At 41.9% G+C, this 20429-nt stretch overlaps 7 protein-coding genes across 7 annotated transcripts; 4 read left to right on the plus strand and 3 right to left on the minus strand.

Moving 5' to 3' along the window:
• Positions 1-4061: 4061 nt before the first annotated feature.
• Positions 4062-4746, minus strand: Triagg1_7689 (uncharacterized protein; the record flags this gene model as incomplete). Its single annotated transcript, XM_062902452.1, has 4 exons — positions 4062-4099; positions 4165-4259; positions 4312-4594; positions 4665-4746. 4 exons carry the CDS (start codon positions 4744-4746, stop codon positions 4062-4064), a joined length of 498 nt encoding a protein of 165 aa, XP_062753275.1.
• Positions 4747-5873: 1127 nt separating this feature from the next.
• On the minus strand, positions 5874-7226 carry Triagg1_7690 (uncharacterized protein; the record flags this gene model as incomplete). Its single annotated transcript, XM_062902453.1, has 3 exons — positions 5874-6798; positions 6848-6999; positions 7056-7226. 3 exons carry the CDS (start codon positions 7224-7226, stop codon positions 5874-5876), a joined length of 1248 nt encoding a protein of 415 aa, XP_062753276.1.
• Positions 7227-8363: 1137 nt separating this feature from the next.
• Positions 8364-9321, plus strand: Triagg1_7691 (uncharacterized protein; the record flags this gene model as incomplete). Its single annotated transcript, XM_062902454.1, has 2 exons — positions 8364-9101; positions 9238-9321. 2 exons carry the CDS (start codon positions 8364-8366, stop codon positions 9319-9321), a joined length of 822 nt encoding a protein of 273 aa, XP_062753277.1.
• Positions 9322-12047: 2726 nt separating this feature from the next.
• Positions 12048-14873, plus strand: Triagg1_7692 (uncharacterized protein; the record flags this gene model as incomplete). The annotated part of the gene is made up of 2 exons (XM_062902455.1): positions 12048-12696; positions 12760-14873. The coding sequence occupies 2 exons, from the start codon at positions 12048-12050 to the stop codon at positions 14871-14873; spliced, it is 2763 nt and encodes a 920-aa protein (XP_062753278.1).
• An 814-nt stretch (positions 14874-15687) lies between these two features.
• Triagg1_7693 (uncharacterized protein) lies at positions 15688-16956 on the plus strand (the record flags this gene model as incomplete). Its single annotated transcript, XM_062902456.1, has 3 exons — positions 15688-15973; positions 16035-16703; positions 16769-16956. 3 exons carry the CDS (start codon positions 15688-15690, stop codon positions 16954-16956), a joined length of 1143 nt encoding a protein of 380 aa, XP_062753279.1.
• Positions 16957-17381: 425 nt separating this feature from the next.
• Positions 17382-18089, minus strand: Triagg1_7694 (uncharacterized protein; the record flags this gene model as incomplete). Its single annotated transcript, XM_062902457.1, has 1 exon — positions 17382-18089. The coding sequence occupies one exon, from the start codon at positions 18087-18089 to the stop codon at positions 17382-17384; it is 708 nt and encodes a 235-aa protein (XP_062753280.1).
• A 310-nt stretch (positions 18090-18399) lies between these two features.
• On the plus strand, positions 18400-20205 carry Triagg1_7695 (uncharacterized protein; the record flags this gene model as incomplete). Its single annotated transcript, XM_062902458.1, has 4 exons — positions 18400-18594; positions 18669-19359; positions 19429-19641; positions 19703-20205. The coding sequence occupies 4 exons, from the start codon at positions 18400-18402 to the stop codon at positions 20203-20205; spliced, it is 1602 nt and encodes a 533-aa protein (XP_062753281.1).
• Positions 20206-20429: the final 224 nt, after the last annotated feature.

Raw genomic sequence — 20429 nt, forward strand, 5'->3', positions numbered from 1 at the left:
AGCAGGATGTTATTATTTAGCAGGTCCGCTAAGGTAATAGCAGCTTAAGGGTCTATTTAAAAAATATATTTTATATAGGTAGTTTATATAAGGTATAACTTTCCTAAGTATATTCCCTTATGTATATAAATAAGTATTATTCTAAAGTTTAAAAGCAATAAACAGTTTTTATAACTTATAATTATATAATATAGTAAATAAGTATATACCTCCTGTGTTTAATTAGTATATACAGCAGGGTTAAGGTAGTATTTATAAGTAGTTACAGGGAGTTTTTTTTTATACTATATAAGTATATTAAATCCTTTCCTTAGGTATAATATAAAGTCTTATTTTACTCTTAGTATAAATATTATAAATAAAAGGTTTTAGGAGTAAGATAGTAAGGATATAGGTATAAGCCTGCTGTTACTTACATTAAGATAATTAGCTTTAATATCCTTACCCTACTAAATATATAAATAATTAAAATAAAGAAAGGGGACTCCTAGTAGGAGACTATAAGCAAGAGAATTTATAATTAAGTAAAAAGCTTTAAATTCAGTAGCTAAGCTATTTATAGTTTAAAAACGTAGTAGTAGTTCTATAGTTATAGCTAACTTAGGGCTACCCTGTTTAATCCTGCTAATAGAAATAAAATAATATAGTATATATATTTCTTTATAAGTAAAATAGTAATATAAGTAAGCCTTATTTACTATAGAAATAGGTAAGGCAATGTTAATTAGTGCCTTTGTGTAAGTAGTTAGCGTAAAATATATAACTTATAGCTAAGTATAAGTCTATAAATTAAAAACTATTTAGTCTAAGGTTCTTATAATAGTTAATTTAGCGTATACGTGCAGCAGTATATCCGCTACTTTATTTATTAACGTGCTAGGTATTAAAATAAAATAAGCTTATAAATTATATAAAGGGTTTCTTTATAATATTATAGGAAAAGCTTATAAATAAGGCAAAACTTCTTTATTTATAATAATAACTAGTTAAGTAAAAGATAATAATAATTATTATATTTCTATAGATATATTATATAATAAAGGCCTATATTTTATATTTAGTAAAGTAATCCCTATGTACTATTACTAAGCTAGTTTATTAGCTCCTTTAGCAGTAGTAAAGTTAAAAAGTAGGAATTTTTACATTAATTAGGCAAGCATTAGTTATTAAGATCTATTAAGTCTTTAATATATCTTAAATTATTATTAAAAAACACAGTAGTAAAATAAGCTTTAACCACTTACGTTCTTTATTAATCCTACTCCTTATTTTAATCTTTAATAACTCCGTTAGGCCTCGGGGGGGTATAACTAGTATTCCTAGTATTAGGAGGTTACTAATCCTCGCAACAGAATTAATCTTAATAGTAATCTCTATTCTATTATCTAGGGCAGGATTATTTATAAATAAAATATCTATTATAATTACAGTCTATTAAGTTACTATTATAATAACAGTCCTATTAAGCTTAATTATAATAATCAAACTGGTTATAATATTAATTACTTAAAGCTTAGTTATAACTGCTAAAAGACTTATAATAACTGCGGTTATTTATTAATTTATATTAATTATTAAATAAATCATAACGTTAGGCCTTTTATAACTAATTATAGTAATCCCCGCGGTTATAGTAGCTAGGGCGCTATATATTACGTAAATTAAAGCCTTTTTCCCAGAGTTCCTTAAGCTAATGCGTAAGGTCTTTAAGCTATTACTCTATTATAGCAGTAGCTTAATACTAGGCATTCTAGTCTTATTAGGCTATCTATTCTTAAAGAGTAAGCTATTATTTAACGCAGTTTACTATAATATAGTCTAGGTTAATATTAATAAGCTTAAACAAAGTGGGATTAGTGCTTAGGATAAGTTTTTAGGCTTTTGCATCCTTATTTATATCTCTGGCTTTATTATATAACGCAAGCTTGCGGTTAATATACTCTTATAATAATAGCTTATATTTATTAGCGAAAAAATACTTTAGGTTATTTACTTTAACTATAAAGGTATTATAATCCTTTTTAAATTATTAATAAAGGAGGTTTTTTTATATATTAAGGTTTATAGCTAAATAATAATAAGTTTTATAATTAAGCAACTAGAATTAATAATATTTATCTAAAGTAGGTTAGGATAATAGGCCTAGGATTATATTTTCTAACACTATATCCTCGCCATAAGTAATAGCCAGCTATTTTAACTAACTAATATACACAGTAATAAAAATCTTTAATATATCTAAGGCTAGTATCTTAGCCTTAAAAAATTACTAGTATATAGTTATTAAGAAGTGCGTTAAGGATAGCGCCCTTTATTATTATTATTAGTTAGGGGAAGGTAATAGTTCCTCCGTTTACTAGCGGTCTCTTACTTTAGAATAATTCTATTCCTAGGGAGCCTAAGGCTTTTTAAGTAGTTACGCTAATGGTATTATTAAAGGTTACGGAGGATATAGCGGTAAGTTTAACCCTTTAATAATTAATTTATTCTTAAATTAATTAACTATAGTTTTAAAAGCAATATAGTTTATTAAGGGGGATCTCGCGTTATATATTTATCTATAAATCTTAGCGTTTAATATTTAACGTTTCTATTATAGCTAAACTCTTAGTATAACAGCCGCAGTCTAAGTAATACTAGTTATAAAACTTAGCTTTAGTATAATATAGTAACTAATAGTAATCTCCCTAGCTATAAAATTAATTAAGGCAGTATTATTTATATATTATTTCTAAGTGTAAAAAGTAGCCAAAGGGTTTAGGGTTTTATACTAAGGAGTATTTTTTTTAGCAGGGACTACTATATTAGTTACAGTATTCCCGCTTATTTTTTAATAAGTTAAGGGGGCTATACTACCAGAGGTTAAAGGTAGGGGGGTAGTTAAAAATAGCTATAGCTATAGTATATATCTAAGAAAATAATTAGGTTTTACTTTAGTAATAGCTATAATAATATTATTAAAAAATATACCCTTTAGGGAATATTTCTTTTAAAACTAAGATAAAACTAAAGGGGGAATATTAATAATTATAACTTTAGTAAGGGTAAGTAAGTTTATACTATCCCTACTAGCTATTTAGCTAAAGAGTATAAGCAGAGTAGTATAAGTATCTTTTTTAAACAGAGGTTATTAATACATAGGGGATTTAATAAGGAGAGGTTATTAGTATATAGGGGATTTAATAAAAAATACACTATTATATCTAAAGAAAAGGCTTTAAAGTTTAAGTTAGTCCTAGATAAAGGGGTAGGGGTATTTTTTATTATTAAATAGGAATAAGTAAAAGATAAACTAGGCTAGTTATAATTCGCTTATTTTAAAAAAAACGCTTTTATTAAATATTCTCTAAGGTAAAAGTATAGCGTGGTTAAGTAAGGGAGAAGGAGAAGGTATATACTTAGCTAATTATTAAAAAGCAAGAGTATTACTAACAAATAATATAACTTAATTTATTAAGGCAGCAGGTAGGGTTAAATATAGGTTATTTTATATAGCTTATACTTACAGTTATAAAGCTTAGCGTTTAGCCTTAGCGTAGGAGATAAATTATCTATACTTATTTTTTAAGTAGTTAATATAGTAAGGTATAAATTTAAGGGTACCTTAGTTAAAAAGAAAAAGTATAATAAACTAGTATTATAGTTAGTTAAACACTAGGGCAAGTATATACTTAATAACCCTTATCTCTAGGACAAGCAGCTGTTTTTATTAACAGAAATCGTAGTTAAAGGACGCGTAATATATATAAAATATACGCCTAATTATACGTAAGGTAAATCTTAGGGTTTTCTTTAATAAGGCTTTCGGAGGGATAGTTAAACAGAGCTATGCTGTTAATTTTAATATTAAATATCAGTAGCGCTTAAGCAATTACTACTATATAAGGGATTAAGCAAGGGTTAAGTAAAGGATCACAAGGGAAGTAACAAAAGAAGAAGAACACAAGAGACCAAAGGCACTAGGCTTAAATACAGGATGTAAGCTATATAACTAAAATCTAGATATGATAAGGATAAAGAGAAGAAGAACTAAGCAGAAGAGGGAGGGGCAGGATAACTAGCTAGGTGTGCAGTGGGTCACGTGACAGGTACATCATAGCTGGCGGATGAGTTTAGTATAGTATACCACAGGCGCTGTTCGGAGATGAGATGGTGCAAACTAACCATTCAAGACTCGATCAATTTCAGCGGTAGCGTTACTTGGATCCTTCAAAACAGTAGTTGCACAAGACAGCTCCGAAGACATGCGGACATAGTGACTGCAAGACTTTAGCAACCAGGCTCTGCTCAGAATCATGAAGTAAATCTCACTCATAGCTCATATCGCCGAGAGTATGGTGCAAGATCTGGCCGCTTGCTTGAGCTGCAAACGACGGGTATCCAACAATATGGAGAACCGGAACCATTTCACAAAAGGAACCTCCAAGTCCACAGAGAGCACTCAGCTCTCCCGGCCCAAAAGTTGTGACTAGGGCAGCGGCGCCCTTAAGGCGGGCGTATCCATCAGCAGCATAGGCTCCGACTAGTTCATTTGGCGTGCCGATCCAATTCAGACCAGAAGGCTCTACGTAGTTAAGAAGTGCGAGTTCATAATCTAAAACGGCGGAAAAGAGTGTTAGAATTCCTTTTTTGGGCAGAGCAAGAGTTGGTTGAGGCTGCATTACCTCCTGGGACGCCAAAAGCTGTCTCAATGCCCATCTGCTTGAGACGGCGGAATAGGTACTCTCCGATTCGAATCTCCGCCATAAGGACGTTTTTGCTTGATAGTAATAATACTGCACTTTTTTTTGTTTTAAATGAATAAAAACTTATAAGTCAAGTCCTTGGGCTTTTATATGCTTAGCACAAAAGTGGGCGAGATGCCTGTCTAGGCTAGAAGCTCGCCCCCACGTTAGGTATATAGAGCAAACCTCATCACTTAAAGTACTACATTGTCAGGATAAACTCCATGGATTCCTGCGGTTATCTCGGCTTTTCAACTTCCTATATTATAAATATACCTAGCTAAACCGCACCAATAGTTTGCCACGCATGTATTGCAGAACCCTCCAAACTTAGGTGGTCCGTATACCATCTCTAGTGTAAACGAGGTTTCGGCCGGTCTTCTTAGCGATGCTATTCTAGCTTACATGCAGTTGCTCAGGCTAATTTACAGGACATTTAGTATGTTATTTTAGGCGTGTGGATATCTAGACGAATATACGAGACTGGCATGCAGAAAATGCCGACCTTTCCGATGCAGTGCGCCTGACCAATCATATAGACCGTCGCTTCCTAATGCAACCATTACGTTGTTTGTGGTGTGAATATACTCCATATCTCGCTTTATGATACTGAGTTGCCACTTTTACTGAAGGCTTACTGCATAGGCAATAGTAGGATATCGAAGGATGCGATTGCATCGTCAGCATCCTTCTGTTTGGATACAGCAGGGTCGGAAAGACGTTACCCATGTCTCATTTAGAAAAGACTATACACATCGGATATATGCTGAATCAAGTCGAGGGGCTTAATTTGACATATACCGCTCCAAAGGCCATCCAATTATAGGAAAGAGTGCAACTAGACTCTAGACAAGGGCGTTGCATATCTTCTTTCCATATGGCTGCTAGATATCGCAATAGGCAGAAAGTAATTCCCCTGGATCGCTATAACGTGAAATTACCCTTGGAGTATCATTCACAATGTTAACCTTCCAATGAACAAAGAGCGAAATGCAAACATGTGTTAAGTTAATTTCCCAGTCTCCATTATAACACTATGGTCTGGATCTTATACAAGGCAAAGACTACGTTTAGCATCAAGATTTGGAGCAATATTATACAAATGTGGTCAAACAATTGCCGATGCTTTAGCTTTTCAATGTCATTATACTAAGAGGCTCCAAATCCAACCCAATTATTGAATTCCCCCACAAACTTTCGGACTGCTGCGAGCACTAGGGGCTCCATATCTTCCATGACCAAACCAAATGTATGCATAATATGGACAGCCTTGAGAAAATGAGCATCAAAAATTCTTTTGGGATTCATAGTTCCAATCGGATTGAGTGCAGCATTCTTTATATCGTCCCAATCAGCATGTGAAGGCCTTACATCGCGAGACTGGATCAATTTTGTGTTGATCACTGGTCGTCCCTGTGTTACAAAAGCAAGGATAGTTAGTAGCCAATATATCCGTAACAGGGTTTTCTTTGCATCTGCGTGTTCAAATACAGGTAGCAGAATACGTAGGCAATTAACAAACGTCAGATTATGGTTCAGATAAAAGTCAAAGGCTGGTGCTCCAGGAACATGGGTGCACATGAGAAGATAGATAGCAATCTCTACCATTTCCTCTGTGAGTTGGAGATTGAACTCCGGTCGCAGAATATACTCGTTACCCATACTTAGGTACCTTATGATTGCTGTTGCTGCAGGCCCATAATGGAGAATTTTTGCAATGTGCTGAATGCCAGGGCTGGGAACGACATGGTCAAAACAAGAGTCGTTCCGGATTGCATCGAGTATCTCCATCAAAGAATTCGGGCAAATCTCCGGCGGTGGTAGATCCATAGTGATTATAGTTGTTAGGGGGCCCCAGTCTGTGGCAGTGAGAGCAAGGGCATCAAAAGCCAACATCGAGCTACCCAGCTCCACTGCATCAGCAAACATTATTAGTGGATGAGCATAGCCGCCAATAAAGCCTGGTAAGAATTCTGTCTTCCGATCGAGAACCCAGTACTGCAAAGCTTCCTGTCCATTAACGCCAGAATTGCAGCGTTGTTGTTCAAAATATATAGTAAAATCCAGCTCATTTCTATACACTAATTAATGACTTGTGTCCACACTCTCGTATTGTAACTTACTCTTTATGTCCTAAGAGCTCATCAAGTACAAGTTCCGTCGTGATTTTTTCACCATTGGACTCTTCGCGTGGTTCAAGTTCCTTTATCTCCTCTGAAAATAGTTGTCTTAACCCTGCGCTGCTGCTTCCAAGGCAGTACGCAGCTATCAAGCCCTAGGCACTCAAACTTAGTTGCTAGGTCTATCTGCATAATTCATCATAAGCCTTACATGTTGGACATGATTGTGTAGAACTTCTTTATACAGCAGTCGGTTCTGCTTGTGGTTATCTTCTATGAGACGACGAAGGACAACTATGCCCTCATCATAGCGTGAGGTAAGTAAACCTTCCGGTAGGCGAAGTTTCTGAGGTGAGCTCATAGCATTGAAGTTGAATGGCATCTGCCGTTGTATGAGAAAAAGGGTGGAATTTTCAACAGCACGAACTCAGGTACGACTGACTTGGAAGGACTCCCGCTTATGTATCTAATTTGAAACGACTAATGGCACATTATGACTCTCTAGGCCTAGAATCTTTGCCGATTATGCATTAAATTCCTCGCGTATTGGTCATTTACGAACAAACCGTGTGCAAGGACGTCAAAGTACAAGCATTTCAACTGACGACTAAAGGCTGAAGGCTGAGAAGAACAAATGACGCAAATCATATCTTCCGAAAGTTTGTATGACGTAACTAACATACGAGATTAACGACAATATTTAATATATTCCAAATAATATTGATCGGATGAAGAAGGCCTTGTTTAACAACGCGAGTGGTCTCACTGCACGCCCCACGAACCATTGTCAAGACTGAGAATGACATTGACTAGAAGCTAGCCCAGTCTCATTTTGATTATGTGTGGGGTCGAAGTAGGATTGCATAGAAGCGCTGCAAGGCTCGTATAACCGTATGTAAGGTGCCCGGCTACGCGGGGATCATATATTATCTGCACTACATATTGTTCATCACTCTTCTGTTGTATCGTGAAAATTATACTACAAAGAACAACAAAAACGCGGCCCCAGTTATTGTCTATCTGAGTGCTTATACAGTGATTCCTCCATAACTAGCCACCCCCATGCGATGGTGTCTTACGCTTGCACCACCAACTGACTGATTGTTCACTTATTGGGTTATCAAAGTACCTGGTATGATACAACTCATACAAGCGCATTTCATTAGTGTTGTAGCATCCGTTGACCTATTTGGAAACTAATTTTCCTATTGGGCATTCCTCATGGCTGACTGCATCAGCCTAAAGGATTTCGCTCCTCAGTTGTCCCCCCCTTGTTAAGCGACATTTTTCAAATTGGCGTGTTTTCTACCTAAGATGTTCGAAGACAGATTATTACACAAGATTGAAATGAGTCAAAGTGATATGCCAACTGTAAGCTTCCCCACTCAGTTCATAGGTGATATACATACTCAACCTTCACCCATGACTTTCACACTTCCATAGTTTGTACAGCAGTATTATCAGCAAAAGTCACTTCACTTACTGTACATATTGGACTCCAGATCATTATATCCGCAGAATGGCCAGCGACCATGTCTCAAACGGCACCATTGTGCTAATCCACGGTCTTTGGATGACCCCGCTTTCCTGGGAATACTGGATCGATCATCTCAAAAGCAAAGGTTACACAATTCTTGCCCCAGGTTGGCCAGGTGTCGGCGACCGGACACCACAACAAGTCCGTGATGACCCAAAGCCGATGGCTAACAAGAGTATCGATGAAATCTGCGCTCATTACACAGATATTATCACACGTCTGTCGGAACCTCCTATAATCATCGGCCATAGCTTTGGCGGGCTATTTGTTCAGATACTTCTCTCCCGCGGCCTTGGGTCTGTCGGCATCGCCATCTGTCCAGCTAACCCAGCCGGTGTCTTTGCACTGCCTCTCAGCACTGTGAGGGCCACTCTGCCAGTGCTATCTAATCCCTTTGACTACGAAAGCACCGTCAAAATCTCAGAATCCGAGTTTCGCTATTGTTTTGGGAATACGGTGTCCGAAGAAGAGAGCAAAGCTTTGTATGACCGGTACTCCATTCCTAGCATTGCCCATGTACTCTGGCAAGGTGCCATTGGTGGTATCGTGCATCCAAAGGGAGTATTGCACGTGGACTTTAACAAATATGGCCGCGCGCCATTACTCCTTATTTCAGGCTCTCAAGATCATGTTGTGCCACCACAAACTGTGCAAAAAGAGCTCAAGGCATATCAGAAGGGAAGTGGATTTGTTGAGTATAAAGAATTCGAAGGCCGCTCGGTAAGAAAATGTATTTCACTTTGACTAAAACGAGATACCCATATCGCGAAACTATATCTTCGTGATTAAAGCACCTGTATCAGTTTCCAATTATCATTTTCATCTGTACCAATTTTGCTAACGACCGATGTCTTAGCATGGCATTGTCAACGAGAAAGGGTGGGAAGAAGTGCTGGAATACGCTCTGGAGTTTGTGAAGAGGAGCAAGTCTCTAGCTTGATTATAAAACTACAAGGTTATAGTTTATGTCTATTTCTTGCGAAACCTGGATCATCCAATGCATTCTTTGCTGTCATACAGATGTGATATGACTCAAAAGCTGGAGAATGTTGTAAACATTACACTGTACTATTTGTCGATTTACTATTGGTGTACTCCGTACATTGTCCACCCCGTACGGAACTTTCTATTTAGTGCTTGGGACCAAGAATCGCCAGAGGTAATCCCAAAATAAAACGTAGTACCCTAAGCAGTTTGTAGTTTATAATCCATTCCGGTACCTGCAGTAAACCAACGGCGGATTGCTACGCTCAGTAGTATTCACATGTGGGTCAAACCGGAGATCCGAGCCTCATACCGCTCCAAGAAGTTGGAAATCGTGCATTGTTGAAATAGACCGCTATGGCAAAAGTGAAGTGACAACTTCAGTCTGCATAGCATTGTACCTTTACATAAAGGACCCTAGTCATCCCAACATGCATTCCGTCGGGCATCTTGAGAGAGCGGATTTAGCATTACATAGACCCAATTGTCCAAGCCGGCGCCATAGAGCTGGGGGCCAGCTAGCGCTTATCTGCGTCAGGAAGACTAGACGTTAGATATCGCCGATCCCTGCTCGTAAGAAATGCCCAAGAACTCTTTACGAGTATTCTGCGTAACAGTAGAAGAAATAAATACATAAGACCGCCGTTGAGCAATATATGCTTTGCAATTCTAAATGAGTGTAAGCCATCAAGTACTGTACAGCCCACCCAGGTAAGGTAGCAGCCTAGCCGGACTGGCCAAAGATTTCTTTTAAACATTGACAATGAAGCTATACTGAGTGTGATGCACATGTCAGGTCTCTGCTTAATTCTCACGGCACCAAATTCAAGGAACCAGCCTATCGCAGCACCAACCTTCACAAATTTCTTCTCCATTATCACGATACCATCAGAAACCTCCAAGCGGATGAGTCTTCTTGAATTTCTAGATATAGTACTGTCTATGTCGCCCTAGGTATTGGTATATCATATCAGAAAGCGCTACATCATTATCTGGCAAGGACTCGATGTTGAACTCCTTATCCTGGTTGCCACAGATTTATCGTGCTATATATCATTTAACTGGGCTCCAACTGTTATATGGAGCTTGGAGTGTACATACATTATCTATAGTGGTATTAAAATTTATGGTAAACTACCATCTTAAAGCAATATCTTGATGTCAACCGGCATAACTTCATCCTTTCCAATATTCTCTTTCTACTGCAAGCAGTGACAAAGACTCTCCCCCTCATCCAATATTAACGCTACTGATTGATAATCTATCACAATGCAGGTAATCCACAGGCCACAGGCACGCAAACAAAGCGCTCTCTGGTGCTACTCTCTCTCTACGCGCATTGGTCAAAGCTAGTACCGAAAACGTCGACCGTCACTCCACCATGCACCAGGAAAGGCTACACTGGGCGAACTAGCTGTGCTCAAGCAAAGCTAACAATGCAACAAGCATGCCGTTGTAAAGCGAAAACTCCAGCACCTGCCCCTTTCGATTTGTCTTCGTCTATCGCACCAATAACTACCGGCTGTTGAGCCGAGATATCCTCCGTATGCCATGCCCTGACGTCAGAATGGTGGGCTATGGTGACAGGCTGTAGCTTGGATGCGCCGCTTAGAATCCTTGTCATTCTGCGTCTTTTCTACTGTCTGGGAAGAAGAAATAGCAAGGGATGCTCAGACAAGGTAGCAGTGTGATGGATATTGGCGGAGATTTTCAGTTAATCTATTTCGAAGATTTCCGGAAAACAGACGACGCCACGGTACAGTATGAGATAAAACCCGTTTGCCCAAGGCAAAATAAGGAGGTTTTTGAAGGAAAACTCAACTCCGAAAGGTGTCGTATATTCAGCATCGAGACGTCCGAAATCGTCTTGAAATGTATATCCGGATATACCATAGGCCTTGCCGCTGCGACAAACAATTGCTTGGTTTCGCCTCAAATCAATATCCCCTCTTTTGCTTCTGATATCTATGGATTCCAGCCCCTCCTTGATGCATAAGTCCTGAACTTTTGACGCAAACTCTCGTATTTACAGGGTAGATTTATTAAAATTCCTCTTAGAACCCCCCTCTTTCACCTATCTTCTGTGATTGTGTGGTCACTTTCGTATCTCCATCTAATTATTCCGTAGGGTCTTATCATTTTGATTAGTACTTATCGCAAACTTCGGGATTTGGCTGGGATCTAACCCTGGTCATATCCATGTCACGCTCCCAAGATCGCGCCTTGGCAAACTCCATAAAGGCCTGAGGGATGTTGTATCCTCCCATTTTTGGACTCATCCTTCCAGTTCTTCTAAATATTTGGATTTTACCATTCCTATTACAGCAACTCAAGCCAGGCACTTCTTCATTTTATGTTCTCGACCTGGTCTGTGGCGCCCAGAACTTTCCCAGCTGCCAGAATGGTCCATCCATCTGAGTGTCCACACTTAAATTGGTTAGAACAGGCCAAGGGCCTGTTGAAAGTACCAGCAGGGAAAAAATACCGTAGGCATATTGATGTTGTCCGCAACGTATATTTGCCCATGAGATATTTGCAGCCATGAAGGGGAAAAGTTGAGGGTATAAAACGTATATATAGACAACCATTAGAGCACAGAAGTTTAAGACTCGCATGCTAACCACAATTCACTGGCTAAGCAAGCATCCTCTTAGTTCTTAGCCTTGGCTGTGAGTTTTGACCATGCTCCTCCTACAATCACTTTTACTTCCTCTGGCGGCTGTCTTGGTGGCGGGAGCCCAAGGAAGAGCAGGAGGAGCCTTCATCATCGAGTTGGATGAGAAGACAACGACTCTTGACGCGTTCACCGAGAATGCTCGTGGTATCAACTATACCGTCCGCCGCACTTTCAACACTAGTGGAATTTTTACTGGATTATCCGTCGACATATTTGATGGGAGTGATTTGGAGGCGGTAAAGTCGAGCTTCTCGGCGATTCCTGGCGTTATCGGCGTTGCCAATATTGTCCAATATGAGTTACCACCAGTTAAAAGTAATTCGATAGCTTCTCCAGACGACCTCTCATCACTCGCGAGGCGAGGAGATTTCTCATCGCTTACACGACGGGGAGATAGTTCCGAAGACTTGGGATTCACCCTCCGAATGGGCGGTGTTGACAAAGCTCATGCTGCGGGCTTTAAGGGAAAGGGCGTTAAAATTGGCTTTGTTGATACCGGCATTTATTATAAACACCCAGCTCTCGGTGGAGGTTTCGGTCCTGGAAAAAAGGTTGCTGGGGGCTACTCTTTTATTTCAGATGCAGGAGTCTTGATTGAAAGCGGCGACCCGTACTCTGATTGTCCCCAATCAGATCATGCGACGCATGTAGCAGGTTCGTAAACCAGAACATATCAGAACCGCGTCGAACAGGCAATGATCTGACAAAAGGCATTAGGAATCTTGGGCATGGACGCATTGCAACTTCCCAACGGCTTCCCTATATCTGGCGTAGCTCCTGATGCATCTTTGTATGCCTATCGCATTTTCGGCTGCACTGGTGCGGGAGGGGCGCGACCAGGCGGATCGAGTGACCTTGTTTTGGCGGCGATGCTCAAAGCTATGGATGATGGCGTTGATGTTATCAGCATGTCTTTGTCTCTTCCTGAGGGCATGGTTGGGTCACTACCAACGTATGACCCCGTAGCAAGTGCAGCACAACAAATCAAAGACTCTGGCATTGCTATTGTTGTCGCCATGGGAAATGACGCATCTCAGTCACAGAACGCGGACAACCTCTATCATGAGACGCTCCCCAGTGAATTAACAAGCATTATTTCAGTTGGCGCAGTTGCCAACTCGAACTTCCCACTCATCTACACAGCGACAGATGAATTCGGTGCAGAGATCCATTATTCATCAGTGTATCCCATTTCGGCTCCTCCCGCTGGACTTGACGTCTACTTCCTCACGGGTAGCTCATGTGGGTCGTTCGATTGGGATTCAATATTTGATGAGATTCAGACATCAGGGGACCTCAGCACTACCATCATCGCTCTTAGTGTTTCCGGCAGCTGTCCGCTGACAGATGTCGTGTGCTGCGGCACCACAAGCCCACCTTACTTATTCGGCTTTTATAACAGCAGCACAAATCCTTTTTACAAAGACTACGAAGGTATTTTGCCTTACCGATTTAATAACGGAAGTACCAAACCATTTACCGTGATCGAACCCGATTCCGATGTATTTTACAGCAACTACGTCAAGGCTGGAGGATATAAGAAGTACAAGTTACTCTTTAATGACTCGACTTATATCAATCCTCCGATGAGCATTGGCGGAATGGTGGATGGATATAGCAACTGGGGACCGCTCAGGCGTACATTTGAGCTCAAGCCTCAGATTGTGGCTCCTGGTGGCCATATTCTTTCCACATTCCCAGAGAGTATTGGTAGCTACGGCATTATTTCTGGAACGTCTATGGCAACACCGTACATCGCCGGCTGTTATGCGCTAGTCAAAGCCCAGTTTCCTCATCTATCAGTCGACGAGATCTTGATTTCTTTGCAAACCACGGCTAGGCCAACTGCTTGGATATGGAACACAAGCATGTTAGCAACCACTGCTCAACAGGGAGCTGGCCTAGTCAATGTTTACGATGCCATCACATCAGCAACACATGTGTCTCTTGGGCAGCTGGCTGTTACAGACAACAACCGCACTTCGTTTGGTTTAGTTAACTTCACCGTCCAAAATAGTGGGAAAACCACCCAAAGATATAAGCTCGGCCATCGTCCAGCAGGATATGTGTATGAGAGAGTCGGCTATCCCGAGGTGAACCAACTTCCCAGTTTCGGGTCAGTACAGTTTGCGGAGCCTACCTTCAAGCTAAGGCCCGGTGAGACAAAAGAGATAGCTCTGCGTCTGTCTCCTCCAAATCTCGCCGTCAGCATAGCCCGGTTGCCCCTCTTCTCGGGCTATATTGATATAGTCCCAGGTGAGGGGGCAAATCTCAGCATCCCATACGTTGGTCCGGCTTACTCGCCGTACAATATGGACTACATATTTTTCCTGGCAGCCACAGCCACTTCTCCGGGTCTTCCTTGGCTCTCATTCCCAGACAAAAGTGGTAACAGCAATTATAATGATGGCTTTTCTGCTGTACAATGGTCTGCCTCATATGCCTTTAGCCTATCCAACCAGGGATGGACCACGCTCTTGAGGGCCGATATTGTTCCAGCAAACACCACCCTTACAGCACGCGTCAATGCTGCCAACTTCACTGTCCCTGCCAATTATACATACCTTCCTTCTACTAATGAGCCTAGCTCGACTCTATTTGGCAAGCCAAGCTACGGTAGTATCTGGATAACTAAAGGGCTCTGGCAACCATCGAGCAGTGTCTATATCCAAGGCAAAAATCTCACGGTGACAACCGACAGCGGTGCAAATGTTACACTTGGCTCTGGTGACTACCGGTGGTTTTTTAGCGTGTTGAGGTGGGGTGGCGACGAGACGCAGCCCGAAGATTATGACACTTATCTGGGCCCCATTGTTCGGCTGCTTGACTGAACACAATAGCTGTGAGGAGTGGTATGGCCTACTTTGGCAATATGCACCTAGCGATGCTTAGATTTGGGTACGGGATATCAAGGAACGGCTAGTTGGATCAAGATTATTCGGCCTGGTTTAGCATTAGCATTGCATACTTCGTTTGATTAGACTGTCTAGCTGGAATATCTACACCCAAGGTTCAAAGGTGCTGCACGGCTATCGACGAAACATCTTAGTACAAGAAGATGATTGTAGCTACTCATAAAGAATGGGCCCATGTAATTTGCAAGGAGAATCAGCTTCATTCGTATTAGCGATATATCAACGATATACATCATATATGTGCAAATGTCACCTAGTCCAAAGAGAAAAACATGGAAAGTAAGCAATAGTTAAAAACCGATTGTATATGCCGGGCATGGTTTAAATGCGTCCAAATTCCTCAACGAGCCTGGCTTCGCATTACTTCACCCAGACAAACAAAGAAGTTCTCAGAGCCTGGGGCAGCACCAAGATGCAAATTGGAAGATGGATGGAGCTGGGCTGAATTTCGAGTTCACTCGTCTGCAGTTCCCAAAGAAACCACCCTCCTTCTGAATGAAGGAAGGAGTACCATAAACAAGGATAAGATAGTGGCCAATAGGGAATTCCCATTGACTACACGGCTTTACAGAAACGGCGCTTTTGGACAAAAGTCGCCGATACTCCCCTGCCACCCCCCTGCCACCAGAAAAGTAGCGTCTCTAATCCATTCATAGTTTCCTGCGCAATGCTTTCACCCAAGTTTGAATAAGCGGCACAGCACCGCACAATCGAGGTTCATTACGACGAAATGGTCAAAGCAACGGTTCTATTGGCAAGCTTGACAGCTACCCTGAAATCCCTTTGGTACGGCGGCAGTCCATTTGCTGGCTATACAGCGTTATGGCCGACGGGTCCTGATGGCAAATGGAGCATCCAGGCGGAGGGTATAAGGCTCGTGTTTACCAATGCAAATGGCGGAGCGCCGACGAATTTGTTCATGAATGATACGAACGGCAACGAAATCGACTTGATACTGGGGCTAGATAACCCAAAAGACTACGTAAATTACATTGGCCAGCTCGGTGGGACCATTGGTACGTTCACGTCATTTTCAGTGGAAGCGTTATACGTACTGACTGCCATTTTGCTTTTTAGGACGGGTTGCTGGTCATATCAGCAATGCTAGCTTTTCCATCAACGGGAAAGAGTATCACACATCACCGAATGGCAACAATGGAAGCACTACTTACAACGGTGGAGTCAATGGCTGGGAACGTGTAACTTTCGATGTTGCCTCGCACAATGAAAATAGTCTTACTTTCGTGGTCTTTGACCGCGGCAACAACGGGTTTCCGGGTAACTCTGGTTCCAGCTTGACCCATTCAGTCTACCCTTACGAATGGAGAATATCCTACGGCGTTACACCTACTAGGACTCGTGACCCCGTACCAATCAACCTAAGTCACAGGACATATTGGAATCTGGATGGATTTCGTAAAGGGTCAGAAACGGTTGAGGAACATCGATTGCATCTACCATTCTCGGGTTTCCGACTAGAAGAAGATGAAAATCAGATTCCGACTGGAGACTTGAAAGGAAATAAGCCTGGCAGTGAGTTCGATTTCTGGTCTTCACCAAAACTCCTGGCAGGCGGGCTAGCGCGCAAAGGGTCCTACGATGATCTTTTCCTCGTAAACCGACACCAGCCATGGGAAGTTGGTAGTAATCCAGTAGCTTCGCTCTCATCAGCCAAGTCGGGCATTACTGTCGACATGTACACTGATCAAGAAGCTGTTCGCCTCGTTACATGGGATAATAGCAAAGGTACGCAGGCATCTAAACGCAAGCAAAATAAATTTCGTGATTTGATAAATGCTGATAATTTATAGCGACAAACTTGACGCTGAAAGCGGCGCAAGGCGGAAGTAAAGTGCAAAAGAATGCTGCCATTTCGATGGAGATGATGGATTGGCCGGATGCATTGCATCACCCGGAGTGGCAGCGCGATAAGCATATTCTCTATGGACCAGATCGGTTGATGACAACATTTTCGAGTTTTAAGTTTTCTGTTGCCTGAAGAGGTAGTGAGCGTGAGCGGAGGTTAACACCATGGCATACATAAAAGGGACCTATTTTAGCCAACACAATAGAATGTATATATTTTTACGAAGCAAACCATGCAAGCAATTAACACCACCAAGCTAGCCTGTAACTGCCATATAAATTCATGTCAATGTAGCAGTCACACGAATAAATAGAAGACTCTATTCTCAATTATGTATCTCTTAATTTAGTTTTACACCACAAGTGATTAAGACCCAGCGGTGCTTTTTCTTCGTGTCGTACGTAACGATAACATTGGCCCGTGCTCTCAGCCTCATCCATGCAGCAATTTACAGCATTGAACGGCATCCTTCGTCACTACAAGAAGTACATAATAATGTTTTTATCATCAGTTATTCTGTGGTACAAGTATAATACATACATTCGAAGGATTCGCGCTCACGGAGGCGACGATGCGCCAGCTAATCCACGTATTCCAACCAAGACTTTGTCCACGTCAGCTTGCAACAATGGGAGCTGGTGCTTGCCTTCAAATAATATCGTTTTCGCACTCTCATGGTCGAAGAATTTGGCCAGCATCTCCTCTGACTCGGGTCTCCATGGGTCGTTAGATCCGTGGAGATGCAGCGTTGGAATCGTGAGAACTTCGGCAGTCTCGGGCATCTCATCGTCCAGAAATAAAGGAGGATAGGTTGCGTTGCTAATGATGGCAAATCGTATATTGTAGTACTTGTCACAGCCCTGTCGACGCATCCTCGCGAGGTGCAGCAAGAGCCCTGTCGCGACGCGCGCTCCCTGTGAGAATGCCATGATACCCACAAAGGGCTGTTTCCCATCCGCCTTTTTCAAAAGAGCCCCTTCAAGCAGATCCGTCACCTTCTGTCTCTCAGCTCGTACTTCATCGGCTGTGATGTCGAAAGAGAGCGATGCCCCCATGTCACATTGCCATCGATAGAATGGTGGAGAGTCTGCAAACAGTTCCATGCCAGGGCCAGAGGACGACCGAAATGGAGACTCGACGAATTCAAATTGGAAGTCATTGCGTAGCCCAGAAAAGATTTTGCGGCCTTGCACGCGGTATATGGCCGCGCTAGACCCGGCACCGTGTAAGCAGAGGATTCGAGGAAGTTTCTTTTGACCCGACATATCCAGATGTTGTTCTGGTTGGCGCTCACGTAAAAGAATTAATTGAATAGAATAGGATACAGAATGGGACTTGAGGTGGATATTGAAGCGCAACTTGTGCAGGTAATTCAGGTTTGGTTGCGCCGGCGACATTTCGCTGCCGGCGCTTTTTTCTCTCATACGCTGGGCCTTGAACAGTACGGCCAGCTTTTCGTTAGTGAACAGTTGGAAAAAATAATTAATTAATTACCTAGATACCAGCCTTCTACTTTGTGGTAGTTTAGTTTCACGCGGGTGCATTCGTTGAACTACGCTGTTACATTATCATACAATGGACAAGGAACTGACATTCGGCAAGGCGCCAACCCTGGTGGCCAGCGGCGTGACTCTGCTGTTGGCCTATATCCTTTTTTTGAGTTTTGTAAAATCCGAGTCGCTGGAAAAAAAATTGAAATCCTTGAATATGCCCTTCATCACTGTGGAGAATGGCGACAGCATTGCAGCCCTCACGAAGGGGACAACAAAGGTATGGCTTCCTTTAGCCTCGGGACCCTTTACATGCTGTTCAAGACGTTCAATACTCACTCCGCCATGAAATAGTACTGCGATGAGCCTTTTATTCTCGCCACGGAAAGTCCCAAAATTATTCTGCCGAACGCTTTCTTACAGGAGCTCAAGGATCTGCCGCAGGAGGTCCTATCACTGCGCAGAGAGGTGTACGACAAGATGCATGGACGATACACAACTCTGGGCACAGATCACCCCATTGGAATCCAGGCCATTCGAACCGATTTGACCAACAACATCGGCCAGGTCCTACCACAGCTCCAAGAAGAGTCCGTCTACGCCTTGGAGCGAGAATTTGCCATAATTCCAGAGTGGACACAGATGCCCATCTATGGCAAACTCTTGCAACTAAGTGCCCTGGTGAACGGACGAATGTTTGTTGGTCTCCCGTTGTCCAGGAACCAGGAGTGGATCGACATTTCCCTAGGTTATACAATGGCTATGATACAGAACATTCGACGCATCCAGCAGATCCCCTCGCTCCTCCGCCCTCTTGTAGTTCCTTTTACGTCGGAAATGAAGGCACTCAATGCGCTCCAGCGACGCGCTGCCAAAATCTTGCGTCCACATTACGATGCCTTGCTAGCCTCTAATCGAGACACAGGCGACCGAAAAAAGACTGCCAATAGCCAGTATAATCTCATTCACTGGATGCTCAAGCAGATGAAGATCCAGCAGACCGGTGACGACTTCAATCAGTTGGTGCATGAGCAATTATTTGCTGGTGTGTGAGCTTCAAAATCCTGGGCGTCTCAGTTGGAGATTCTTCTGTCTTGCATTGCTAACTCGTCAGGTTTCGGATCTATCCACGCAACGTCGATCACGATCGCAAATGTCGTTCTCGATCTGGCAGCCAATCCCCAGTTCATTGCGCCGCTTCGGGAGGAAATCGAAGAGGTCCTCGGAGCCGAACCCGGCCAAGTGCTACGGAAGGCTAGTCTACCAAAGTTTCGCAAAATGGATAGTCTTTTTCGAGAGAGTCAGCGAATGAACCCAGGGAACTTGAGTGAGCATCACCAGATCTCCCCAAATTTGTACCAACTTGTTAACTTGGGCATTCTTTCTAGTTGGATGGGGTCGTCGTGTTGTCGCCAAGGAGGGCATCAAGCTCAGTAATGGCCAGACATTACCAGGGAACGTGTCTATTGGATTCATGCATCCATTTGCACCATATGTGCAGCCCCCTCCAAATCTGAAAACTCCACTCGACTATGACCCGAGTCAACCGCCACTGGACAAATTCTACCCATTCAGGTCCTCCGATATGCGCGACTTGCCTGGGCAGGAAAATGCACACCAGTTTACACAGACGGGTAATGACAATCTGAACTTTGGTCACGGCGCTATGTCCTGTCCAGGTCGATTCTTTGCTTCTGCAGAGGCCAAGTGCATAATGATTGAGTTCCTTAGGAGATATGATGTAGCACTTGGTGCTAACGGCGAAGGTGAGAATGGACCAAATAATCTGAAGCGGCCTAAGAATATTGTGATGCCTGGTAGTATGCAGGTGGTGCCTAACTTTACTCAGCCAATTTACTTCAAGCAGCTTCCAGAGTTACTATGTTCTTAGTAATACAAAGTCTTACAATGGAATATAGTTTATAACTGGGAATATCTCTGCTATAAGATAATATAGATAGCTTTTAATAGTTTATTATAAGCCTATTACTTAGGGAGCAATAGATTGTATTAGAATCCCTTGAAAATTTCTATTACTAATAGAGTAATAAATTATACTAGAATCCATTAAAAACTTCTATATCCCAACTATATTTCTTTTCTATATAGAATATT

This window comes from Trichoderma aggressivum (assembly GCF_033847375.1).
Source record: "Trichoderma aggressivum f. europaeum strain CBS 100526 chromosome Unknown scaffold_035, whole genome shotgun sequence".
NCBI classification, from domain to species: domain Eukaryota; kingdom Fungi; phylum Ascomycota; class Sordariomycetes; order Hypocreales; family Hypocreaceae; genus Trichoderma; species Trichoderma aggressivum.